Below are 12,397 nucleotides of genomic sequence, written 5' to 3'. Positions count from 1 at the left end.
AAAAAGATGTTTTGCATCTTTATGTGTTAGCTGTAGGATCTCTGATGTGTTCAGTTGAATGTTGATGAAGACTTAGAGACTACCTAGACCTACACCCTTTTTTAGACCAGAGAGTGAGAACATTTATGTTTATTTAACTGCAAAAGCTTGGTATTGTGACACTGATTCAGTTTTTTATCGCTAGGTAGTTTTTGCTCTTTAAAATCAGAAATTGTGTTCTGAGTCCACTCATTTTCCTGAGAGGCAGCTCTGCTGCATTCCCATGGATTACAATTTAGGTGGTTCTGTCGGGGAAATATCTCTTTCCTAGCAGCGATGCCAATACACTGCTTTGTGTACTTCTACAACTTGCTCCTGGACTGTCCTTGTGATGAGGATTCCCAGCTTCTAAACTTAATGGTGATTTTCTGTGAAGAGCTCTGGGTCCTGGATATATAGTAAGAACAAGGAAGTTCAACAGGCATTAGCCAGATAAGACAAGGTGACACTGTTGGCAGACATTTTCATTTGGCTAGATATTAACCCCTCAGGACAGTACTGCAAAGAGGCCCTCACATAAGTTAATAAACAGGTCCATAGCAAGACTTCTACCTGGGAGGGCAAAGGGAATGTGAATAAAGCGTGAACATGAAGGATGTTACTAATGAAACTTTGAGTTCTATTTTCAATCATAGGCATAAATGGGGCTTATAAATTCTCTTGGTACTTGCTCTTTGTACTAGATGAATTTTTTCTTTCCTTTTTTTTTTTTTTGAGACAGAGTCTTGTTGTTTCCCAGTGCAGTGGTGCAATCATAACTCACTGCAGCCTTGACCTTCCAGGCTCAAGCCGTCCTCCCACCTCAGCCTCCAGAGTAGCTGGGACTACAGTCATGCATCACCATGCCCGGCTAACTTTTGCATTTCTCGTCATGTTGCCCAGGCTGGTCTCAAACCCTTAGGCTCAAGCGATCCATTCGTTTTCGCCTCCCGGAGTTCTGGGATTCATAGGCATGAGCCATAGCACCGGCCTTCAGTATTATTTTCAGTTTCTTTTCAATTCTCAGTTATTCTGTGTCAGTCAGTGAAGGGTTTAATTATGTTTACTAATGCTATAACCACTTTTTTTTTTACCTACTCCTCTGTTACTTGAGCACTGTCAGCTCTATGCTCCTCTCCCTGATGGAGAAAGACTATTTCCTATGTCTGAAGGTTCCTGTAGCCTGCCATGTTCAAAACAAGCTCCTTGGCTAGGCACAATGGCTCACACCTGTAATTCCAGCACTTGAGGAAGCTGAGGCAGGAGGATCACTTGAAGCCAGGAGTTCAGGACCAACATGTGGGAATATAGTAAGACGACTGTCTCCACAAAAAATTTTAAAAATTAGCCAGGCAGGGTGGTGCAGGCCTGCAGTCCCAGCTACTTGGGAGCCTGAGACAGGAGAATCGCTTGAACCCAGGAGGTTGAGGCTGCAGTGAGCTGTGTTCAGGGCACTGTACTCCAGCCTGGGTGACAGAGCAAAACCCTGTCTCAAAAACAAAAAACCAAGTCCTTGTTTGCCTGCTAATCATCAATTTGTTGATGGAAAACTCACAGAATTGGAGAAATATTTACTTTTTTTTAAATTGTATTCCTTTGTTTCTGCTAATACCACTAATCATTTTCTATGAAAGACCAGTTCTTTTTTTAAACTTATGAATGCTTGTTAGAAATGGAACATGATCTTTTTTTTTGTTTGTTGTTTGTTTTTGAGACGAAGTTTTGCCCTTGTTACCCAGGCTGTAGTGCAGTGGCACAATCTCAGCTTACTGCAATCTCTGACTCCGAGGTCCAAGCGATTCCCCTGCTTTAGCCTCCCAAGTAGCTGGGATTACAGGCCTAAGCTACCACGCCTGGCTAATTTTTTGTATTTTTAGTAGAGACGGGGTTTCACCATGTTGGCCAGGTTGGTCTCAAACTCCTGACCTCAGGTGATCCACCTGCCTCAGCCTCCCAAAGTTCTGGGATTACAGGCTTGAGCCACCACGCCTAGTCATGATATTTTAAACGTATACATATACCTTCCAATTAATTATCAGGTGATCGAGTAATAGAACTGTGACCTCTGAAGGCTCTTGCTTCTCATCCCTTTCCTCCTCCTGTGACTTGTTCTCTACCCTCTGCTAATTCCCTGTGTGTCTGTTTCTTCCCATCCTCTCCCTATGCTCCCTCTGTTGTCAGTTTCCCCTTACTCTCCACTCTTTGCTCTCTCATTTTCCAAATTTTTGTTGTTCCAAAACCGGGACAACAGATTTCCCTGTTGTCCCAATTTTTCCCCTTTTCTCCTATTTAATCTCCAATTAATATAGTAAAGTCAGGCTGGATGCAATGGCTCATGCCTATAATCCCAGCACTTTTGGGAGGCCGAGGCACTCAGGTCACCTGAGGCCAGGAGTTTGAGAGCAGCCTGGCCAACATGATGAAACCGCATGTCTACTAAAAAATATAAAAATTGGCCAGTGTGTGCCAGGCGCCGTGGCTCATGCCTGTAATCCCAGCACTTTGGGAGGCCGAGGCGGGTGGATCACAAGGTCAAGAGATCGAGACCATCCTAGTCAACATTGTGAAACCCGTCTCTACTAAAAATACAAAAAATTAGCTGGGCATGGTGGCGCGTGCCTGTAATCCCAGCTACTCAGGAGGCTGAGGCAGGAGAATTGCCTGAACCCAGGAGGCGGAGGTTGCGGTGAGCCGAGATCGTGCCATTGCACTTCAGCCTGGGTAACAGCGAAACTCCGTCTCAAAAAAAAAAAAAAAAATTGGCCGGTGTGGTGGCTCACGCCTATGATCCCAGCACTTTGGGAAGCCAAAGCAGACAGATCATGAGGTCAAGAGTTCGAGACCAGCCTGGCTAACATGGTGAAACACTGTCTGTACTAAAAATACAAAAAATTAGCCGGATGTGGTGGTGGGCACCTGTAGTCTCAGCTACTCGAGAGGCTGAGGCAGAATCGCTTGAACCCCAGAGGCAGAGGTTGCAGTGAGCTGAGATCGTGCCACTGCACTCTAGTCTGGGTAACAATATGAGACTCCATCTCAAAAAAAGAAATTAGCCGGGCGTGGTGGCGTGCACCTGTGGTCCAGCTACTCAGGTGGCTAAGGCAGAAGAATTGCTCAAACCCAGGAGGTGGAGGTTGCAGTGAACCGAGATCGTGCCATTGCACTTCAGCCTGGGCAACAGAGCAAGACTCTGTCTCCAATAAAAATAATAATGCGAAGTCATTTTGCAGCCATGTAGAAGCTTCCCAGGAAATTGTCACTTGATCCACCTGTATATTCAAAAGAAAAAGGTGCGATTTGAATTTTCTATTTGTTGTATCAGGTGGTGAAAACAGGAATGAGAACGAGGAGTCAACCTCAAAGGCTGAAACAGCGGAAGACTCAGCATCACGCGGGGAGACAGTAGGAAGATTCCAGAAAGAGTTTGGAGAGAAACGTGACCAGGTGAGCAAAACAGGAGAAAAACAGCAGAAGAACCCTGAGGAGAAAACTGGGAAAGAGAAGAGAGATTCAGGGCCAGCTACAGGAAAGGACAAAAGAACCACCACAGGAGAGAGAGGCCCAAGGGAGAAGGGGAAAGGATTGGGAAGAAGCTTCAGTCTGAGCTCCAACTTCACCACCCCTGAAGAAGTTCCCACAGGAACAAAGTCTCACAGATGTGATGAATGTGGTAAATGCTTTACAAGAAGTTCAAGCCTTATCCGCCATAAAATAATCCACACTGGAGAAAAGCCCTATGAATGTAGTGAGTGTGGGAAAGCCTTCAGTCTTAACTCCAACCTTGTCCTACATCAGAGGATCCACACGGGAGAGAAACCTCATGAATGTAACGAGTGTGGCAAGGCCTTCAGTCACAGTTCAAATCTCATCCTCCATCAGCGCATCCACTCTGGAGAGAAACCTTATGAATGTAATGAATGTGGGAAGGCCTTCAGCCAGAGCTCAGACCTCACCAAGCATCAGAGAATCCACACGGGGGAGAAACCCTATGAATGTAGTGAATGTGGAAAAGCTTTCAACCGAAACTCATACCTGATTTTGCATCGGAGAATTCACACTAGAGAAAAGCCCTACAAGTGCACTAAGTGTGGCAAGGCCTTTACCCGCAGCTCCACCCTCACTCTGCATCACAGAATCCATGCCAGAGAGAGAGCCTCTGAGTACAGCCCAGCCTCCCTTGATGCGTTTGGCGCCTTCCTGAAAAGTTGTGTGTAAAGCAAGAATTTGCCATCAAGCCATTTTCCCCTTTTGTTTCTAAAATTAGTTCAGAGATGTGTGCCCATAGAGGGAAAAAGAATTACAGCCTCAATGGATTAAAAAAGAAAAATCACACTTAAGGATCCTTCTGGTCACATCAGCAGTGTTCTGCCTTTGTGTAGTAGCTGAGCATATAATCCTTCCACACAGCCCCTGCAGGGAAAAGCTTATCTGATGGATAATCCACATGAGATTTCCACACAAGATAAAAGCACACTCGTAGTAAAATGTCAAGCTTTTCAAGGTAACGAGGATACCTTTAAGGCACTCTTTGACTCCAGCAACCACAGCGTAATAGTTAAAACATCAAGATTGGCTCCACGAACATGATACGGAGGTTAAGATGCTACTTACTGCAAACAAGCCCTACTTTGGCCAACATCTTGCTTATTTCTCAAAAAAGAGGAACAGTGAAAACAAAAATGACATGGGGACATGCTGCTCAAGCTAGTTATATATATGATAAGTCATATATATGATCACTGGTAGCCTACCAAAGCTATAGAAATCTAGGACTGTGCTAGTCAGTATCAAACCAAAGATTTCTATCTCTTCCTGAAAGAGAGGGTATGTGCACCAGTCTACAGTTCCAAAGGACTGCAACAAATGTAGATGGTTCTATCCTCATCCCTGAGATCAATTCTACTGAAATGGCAACAACAACTCAAAATACTTCTCTCCCTTCTTGAAATCCGTAAAGCACTATAGCACTCCCAAATGCATTTCTCCGCAAGTTAGCACTTGATTGTATACTGTCTTTTAATCCTTCGTTGTTTCATGTATGAAGTTTTTAATCACCCCACCCCAAAAAAAGATTCGGTTGTCATGGGATATATTTCTGTCCCTGCCAACACAGTGCTGGACATAGTGCTGAAAACCTAAGAAGCACTCATTAAGACTGACTTCTAACAGGACTTCTCTGTGTGTGATAAAGGCCTGTGAATCGTGAGTCCCTGAAATACGGTAGTCTGGCCCAGCTTCTAAAGAGGACCTTTGTAGCCACAAGGCATGCTAAACCCCTAGGGTCTGATGCTATTTTTGTTCCAAATATAAACGAAAGGCACTGGTTAGCCACCTGCATAGACTTTCTAAACACAGATCACTGAGTAAATACCATGGAATGTTGGAAATGACTCTACCATCGTCATCTTAAAGAAGGAAAATAATACTGACTAAGGTCATTTTTTTTTTTTAATCTTCTGTGGTGAAGCTTTTAGAATTCTTCTGGCTTCTGAACAGTGTGATGATTTGGGGATTTTCTGAATCATTTGTAACTTAGATACTGGAGCTCAGAAGATGTGATTTTTATTGCTTTTCAGAAAAAGGAATGTGGTAGGAAGCATTTTTTTCCACACTGTCCCGGTAACTTTGCAAAAGCATTAGTTGTTACCTGGCAATTACTAAATGTATTTTGTTGCTCTGAGAAGCTCTCCACTATACTGAGATGTGTCTGGCTGTGTCATCATGATGCACAGTGACTTTTTTGTTTCTCATCCCTAAAGATCGAGGTGAAGTTATGAAACTTTCATTGGTCCCATCATCTGTGCAGAGGGTACAGCTGCCTACCTAGAAGCTGATGGCAGAGACTGTTTCACACACAGGAAACCCAAGTATTGTGGACTGTGTAGGTAGTCATCTGCACTCAAGTAGGACAAGGGTCCTACCCAAGGGTAGGACAGCCTTGCAGAAACTTAGAAACATAGACTGAGAACAAACCTCAAGACTATCTGTGTGACCTCCCCATAACAAGAGAACCCAATATATAGTTTGAGACTTTCCCTTAAGAAACTTACACTAAAACTGTATTCATCAGTCATTCACTGATCAATGGCTAACATCCATGGGACCAAATGGTTTTTTGTGGCACCAACTAAGTGGGAGCTAAAATTGTGCACAGTGGCCATTCTTTGACCTCTCCTTGATTTTATGACTGAAATCAACCACAACTTCCTATAGCTTCTAAGCAGTTTCATCAGTGTTACTTGGGAAAACATGTTGCAAGTCAACCAGTCACCAGGATATTTCTACCCATGCAACGGAAGAAAAACCTGTTACTCCAGAAGAGTATATCTAAGCAACTTTTTATGAAGTGGAGGTAGAAAATGTATTAAGGATTTTCTTCAAAGAATAAGCCACAGTGATGGTTGTGTGGAAAACTGCTGGTGCTTTTGAGCATGGACTTTTGCCCTCTAGAAAGCAACTGAGGCTGGGTGCCGTGGCTCACACCTGTAATCCCAGCACTTTGGGAGGCCAAGGTGGGTGGATCACCTGAGGTTAGGAGTTTGAGACAAGCCTGGCCAACATGGTCAAATCCCGTCTCTACTGAAAATACAAAAATTAGCCGGGCATGGTAGCAGGCGCCTGTAATCCCAGGTACTTGGGAGGCTAAGGTAGGAGAATCACTTGAACCCAGGAGGCAGAGGTTGCAGTGAGCCGAGATTGTGCCATTATACTCCAGCCTGAGTGACAAGCAAAACTCTGGCTCAAAAAAAAAAAAAAAAAGCAACTGAAAGTGAGGTGTGGAACTCCAGGCAACAACCCAAACACTGACCTTGTTTTTTAAGAGGGAAAGGACTTTGGTCGTGTTTACATTGGCCTTTTTTTTTTTTTTTTCTTTCAGCCACAAGTATATGCTGATACAATTTGGCCATCATTTTTGGGTTTTGTTTTTAAATGAAAAATGTGACCTGTGCCCTCACATTTAATTCCATTTCATTGGGACATCTTCCTGACTTTGTTGGATAGCTGCCACTGGGATTGCTTCAGATCTTCAGCACATGCACTCCTTGAAGCAGCTATTTGAAGATGTGTTTTCTGAGGAAAAGGGGCTACAGCTGTTTATTAAAACCACTTGCAGTGCATTCATTTATCAGATGCTCAGTGCAAAGTGTATTTGGGTCATGGTCAAAAAATGCAACATCTCATTGGCATTCGAGATAGTCATTCAAAAATTTTTGGCTGGCTGAAGTTTGTTAACAGTTGAAACACCCTACGGTTAACCATTAGCATGCTAGTTGTCCTAATGGAAATTTTTGAAGAGTTTTTCAATATATACCCTACCCTTGCCAGGAAGAGAAGTAACATTTTTAGGTTGTGGCGTGTTTGTTTCTGCTCCAGCCTGGAAGCCAAGGCTAAAACCTGAGAATATTGATGTATGAGACATCTTGATATTAAGGCACTTAATATTAAAGGCATAAAAGTGAAACTGCTAAATATGTGTAGAGAAATTGATGTGTGATATGTGGGACAGTTCACATAGACGTCAGATTATTTATTCCAGAAAGGAACCTCTTGAATGTGATGATTATGGCAAAGCCTTTAATCACATCTCAGCCTTTTGCAACAGAAAGCCTACACTGTAAATAAACTTTATGAATATTATGTGTGAGGAAAACTTTCCTGTATAGCACTCATTGCTTCAGACAGAAAATGAATTACATCGGTATGTTCCAGTCATGTGATGAATTTGAGAAACACTGCAAGAGGGAGCTCAATCGTGGCCCGGCACAGTGGCTCACACCCGTAATCCCAGCACTTTGGGAGGCCGAGGCGGGCAGATCACGAGGTCGATAGTTCGAGACCAGCCTGGCCAACAAGGTGTGAAACCCTGTCTCTACTAAAAATAAAAATAAAAAAATAGCTGGGTGTGGTGGCGCATACCTGTCGTCCTAGCTACTCGGGAGGCTGAAGCAGGAGAATCGCTTGAACCTGGGAGATGGAGGTTGCAGTGAGCTGTCATGCCACTGCACTCCAGCCTGGGTGACAAGAGTGAGACTCCATATCAAAAAAACAAAAACACAAAAGGGAACTCAATCTTAACTGCAGAGGATCTACAGACTGAAAAAAAAATGTGGGGAAATGCTTTAAAAAAAATAGCAAAATGCGCGACTTAAAAAAATTAATGTTGGGTACTTCTATATATTTTATATGACCATAATGTCTGTTTGTGTTTTGTACCTTCAGTCCCTGTTACTGTTCTGTGTATTACCTGTAAGCAGATTCTGTGTTTTGTTTTAGTCTATTTGACAGAACACATCACTCCAAAATGAAGTTTTGGAGCAAACAGTGAAGAAATCAATGTGGTTGTAGACAAAAAGTCAGTTCACAGAACAGAGCAGTGGGGAGATGAAGGGAAAAGCTTCATAGTTCGGTGCTTATCAGATCAAGAGATTGGTACATTTGTGAGGTAAGACAGGCTAATGGGGCACTAAAATGGAACACCTTTAAACATGCAGCATTTTGAGTTTTTCTTCAAAACCAAGAGGTTGACCTCTGAGCTGTCAGGTCACCAGTGCACACAAAGGGATGGATTCTCTTGTCAGCAGAGGGTCTTCTCCATGAAGTGAGAGTGGGAAGTGTACAGGAATGGTCAAGTGGGACTGCTTAAGCTGACCAGGTTCTCCAAACCATACTCATGCTTTCCCACTGACTCACTCTTAAATCCTTATGCTTAGAAAATTGGGGATAGCATTGGCCGGGCTCAGTGGCACACACCTGTAATCCTAGCACTTTGGGAGGCCTTGGCGGGTGGGTCACTTGAGGTCAGGAGTTCGAGACAAGCCTGGCCAATATGGTGAAACCCCGTCTCTACTAAAAATACAAAAATTAGCCGGGCATGGTGGTGAGCGCCTGTAATCCCAGTTACTTCAGAGGCCGAGACAGGCGAATCATTTGAACCAGGGAGGCAGAGGTTGCAGTGAGCCGAGGGTGCACCACTGCCCTCCAGCCTGGACAACAGAGTGAGACTCTGTCTCAAAAAAAAGGAAAGAAAATTGGGGATAGGAGAACAGCCATGGGCATTCTCCGGAATTGGATGCAGATGCATCGTCGTGGCATTGCAGGAAGTTGCAATTTTGCAGTATTCCCGTGGCTGTGTTCCTGTGTTCACTGCTCCCACTTTTCTTCCCCTGGTCTATGATGATTAGGAGAAAGGGTTGTGAAGAGTCATTGCTGTGAAAGAATTGTTTTTGAATTTTTATTCTAGAGTCAGTCACCTTTATTCCAGGTAGTCATGCTGATCTGCTTATCCAAAGCCAGCTAACCAGGTTCATCCTCATGGAAGACTCTGTATGAGTTGGAGTAACAGTGCTGAAATACACTCAAACAGTGACAGCAATACTTGCCGGGGGGGCATATTTCTCTGTGTCCTACTCTGAGCAACTTCTCAGAATTCTGAGGGGGCTGGGGTTTTCCCATCTGGGAAATCGAGTGAAGATCTGCAGATTGTTAAATATAGAATCAGAGAAAAAGAAAAGTCAGTGGTATAAATAGATCATTTCGTAGAAGTTAAGGTAGATTTTTATTTCAACTACTGGAGAATTTAATAAAAAGCATTATTGTTTGAAAGATTTTTCTAACATAGATTTAGGTTGTGTTTTTAGAATGGACACTACTGTACATTTAAAAGAATTATTTTGCTATTCAAATTAATTTTTTATTATCTGAAAATGAAATTATCTGTTTTACTTTTCAAAGCTTTGTGAAACAAACTTGAAGTTATAGGGAGGTAAGCCATCTCCAATTCTGCAGGTCAAACAGAAGTTTGGGAAATATTTTTAACATCCCACAATACAGAATGTCTTAACATGAGAATTGAATTTCATGTTGTCTGGTTCCATTTAATAGCAGACACCACCCCAATCTCATGTTTTCCTCTTATCGTAAAACAATGGGAGGAAACCAGGTGTTTGGTAGACTTCTAAATCATGGTCTGCGATGATGTTAATCTGAGATTCTTACCTCCATTTACTAAAGAATCATGACTCAATTCAAATTGCACAGTAATCAGTAAAGTGAGTATATCTTTAAAATGGAATTTTCTCCCTTCAGCAAGCACTCATTAAGCAGTGAGGCTGAGTATTTTAAAATATAAAGAAAGATATGTGTGAGTGATTGAAAGGTGGCATTAAAAATCTTAGATTTCATTCTAGTTTCAGGTTTGGGTTTTAAGTTCCTTTGGTCCAGGAAAGGGTCCAGGCAGCCACAGTCACCCTAAATCACTGTCATTAAGTCTTCCAGCAAGGTTAAGTGCGTTATGGAAGGAAAAGGGGGAAGTGGACTGTAACAGCCTCGCGCTCCTGGGTTGAGGAAGAGTAATTAGGAGGCCTGAGGAGGGGCCCAGGAAAGGCTGTTGGGATGTGTTAGGGTTGGTATCTGAGTGCCTTCCCCTCACCTCAACCAGGGAAGAGCATCCAGCTGCTTTTAAATTTTTTGTCTGACCTAGCAAAGACAAAGCATGTTAGATTAGAGATACTTCTGCTGATTGCAGGGATTCTTATTTGAAAACATATGAGGGGGGTGGGGTGGGAGGAGGCATATTGTGGTTATGCAGGAAAATCTTGTCCTAAAAATATGAGTTTGGGGGTAAGGGGTGGGATATCCAAGCAAAATCAGTAATTATTTTAAAATGAGCATATGTATTTTTATTAACTTTTAGTTAAATATAGATTTTACAGTGAGGTGAGCATAAGCCTAGATCTATACAGAGAGCTAACTCAGGCATTGTCTTGTTTATTTGTAGACTATTAAAAACAACCTGTCCTGTTTTGTCAGTTCCCAGCTTCTTCATTTAGAATAAATTAGACCAAAAGAAGAAATGTACTTGTCTCTGTATACCCGCAGAATGAAGTTACCGTTGTTAAAAACTGGACTTTTCATTTTACTAGGTTCTAAAGAGTCCAGATGCTTGGTAGATGTTCAGTATGTGATTTTAAAAATTCAATTTGTTCACTTAAAGTTCTCTTTAACATTTCTAGGAAGACTTCTTTCAATAAGTAATGGAATCTTAGAGGAAAAGTGGGTTTTTAAAAGCTAGGAAACTCCTCTGCTAAAAGTAATCATTGGAAACCTCGATTGAGGTCTAAAGTTTTAATTCTAAGAGAAATGGCAGCATAATGAAACATGTACACATTTATAGTCAATGGTCCATCTTAGGAGGCCAGTGGTGTCTGATAAATATTAGAGTAGTGAGGTTGGGGAAGGAAATTGTGGGGATTTGTAATAAATATTCTCTTTATGTTGTTTCTCTTCTGAGTCATGGTAAAACAATAAATTATCATCTCTAGGTGGCAGTGCTTGTGCTGGTTTTTTTTTTTTTTTTTGGATTTTTTTTTATTTCCTATCAGATTTTTTTTTTTTTTTTAAATCATCCTTGGTTACATAAATACACATTGGGGGCAAAGAAAAAAGTATTTCAAAGTTAAAAGGACTGGAACTGCGACTCACAAACAAAATTGGCATGCAAAACTCTATTTGTTGACTTTGTAAACCAAAAATAAAATTCAAAGACCTCCCAGTCCTTGGAATGAACCCCTCCTCTCAGCCAAGGGCATTCCAAAGTTAACCTGAAAAATGAGTTCAGGCCATGCTGGGAAGTGGGAGCCAGATATGTCTCATTATACCATGTTCCCTTATGGAATTACTGGCACAACAGACTCTTTAAGACTGATAGACATGGTTGGGCACAGTGGCTCACTCATAATCCCAGCACTTTGGGAAGCCGAGGTAGGTGGATCACCTGAGGTCAGGAGTTCAAGACCAGCCTGGCCAACACGGTGAAACTCCATCGCTAGTAAAAATACAAAAATTATTCAGGTATAACTTTAAGACTGGATGTGGAAAAAAAAGAAAAATACAAAAATTTGCCAGGTATGGTGGCAGGTACCTGTAATCCCAGCTACTTGGGAGGCTGAGGCAGAAGAATCACTTGAACCTGGGATGCAGAGGTTGCAGAGAGTCGATATGGCGTCATTGCATTCCAATCACGTGACAGAGTGCAGCGTGAAACCAGCTCAAAAAAAAAAAAAAAGACTGATAGACATTTACAATCTGTTGTCTCTGAAGCCTGTCACCTGGAGGCATGATCTGCATGATAAAAGCTTGGTCACCACTGCCCCTTATTGTAACCCAGACATTCCTTTCTACTGATAATAACTCTTTGAGCTAATTGTCAATCAGAAAAAAATTGGGGGGGATGGTCTCACTCTGTCGCTTATGCTGGAGTGCAGTGGCACAATCTCAGCTCATTGCAACCTCTGCTCCTGGATCTAGTGACCTCACCTCAGCCTACTGAGTAGCTAGCTGGACTACAGGGCCAGCTAATTTTTCTTTTTTTTTTTTTTTT

General features: G+C 42.3%; 1 protein-coding gene across 5 annotated transcripts in view; it reads left to right on the top strand.

Moving 5' to 3' along the window:
- Positions 1-8,868, top strand: part of ZKSCAN1 (zinc finger with KRAB and SCAN domains 1) — a 44,926-nt gene extending 36,058 nt beyond the window's left edge. For 2 of the 5 annotated variants that reach the window (XM_037740327.1, XM_017533648.2), the window contains one exon: positions 3,341-8,868. In XM_037740327.1, the coding sequence (XP_037596255.1) occupies positions 3,341-4,233 (893 nt within the window). In that variant the 3' untranslated portion in view covers positions 4,234-8,868. The remainder of the gene's footprint in view (positions 1-3,340) is intronic. The other 3 variants (XM_037740325.1, XM_037740326.1, XM_017533649.1) reach the window with 2 other exon arrangements.
- Positions 8,869-12,397: the final 3,529 nt, after the last annotated feature.

Source organism: Cebus imitator, unplaced genomic scaffold, assembly GCF_001604975.1.
Source record: "Cebus imitator isolate Cc_AM_T3 unplaced genomic scaffold, Cebus_imitator-1.0 Scaffold82, whole genome shotgun sequence".
NCBI lineage: Eukaryota > Metazoa > Chordata > Mammalia > Primates > Cebidae > Cebus > Cebus imitator.
This window is presented reverse-complemented; position numbering and strand designations above follow the sequence as displayed.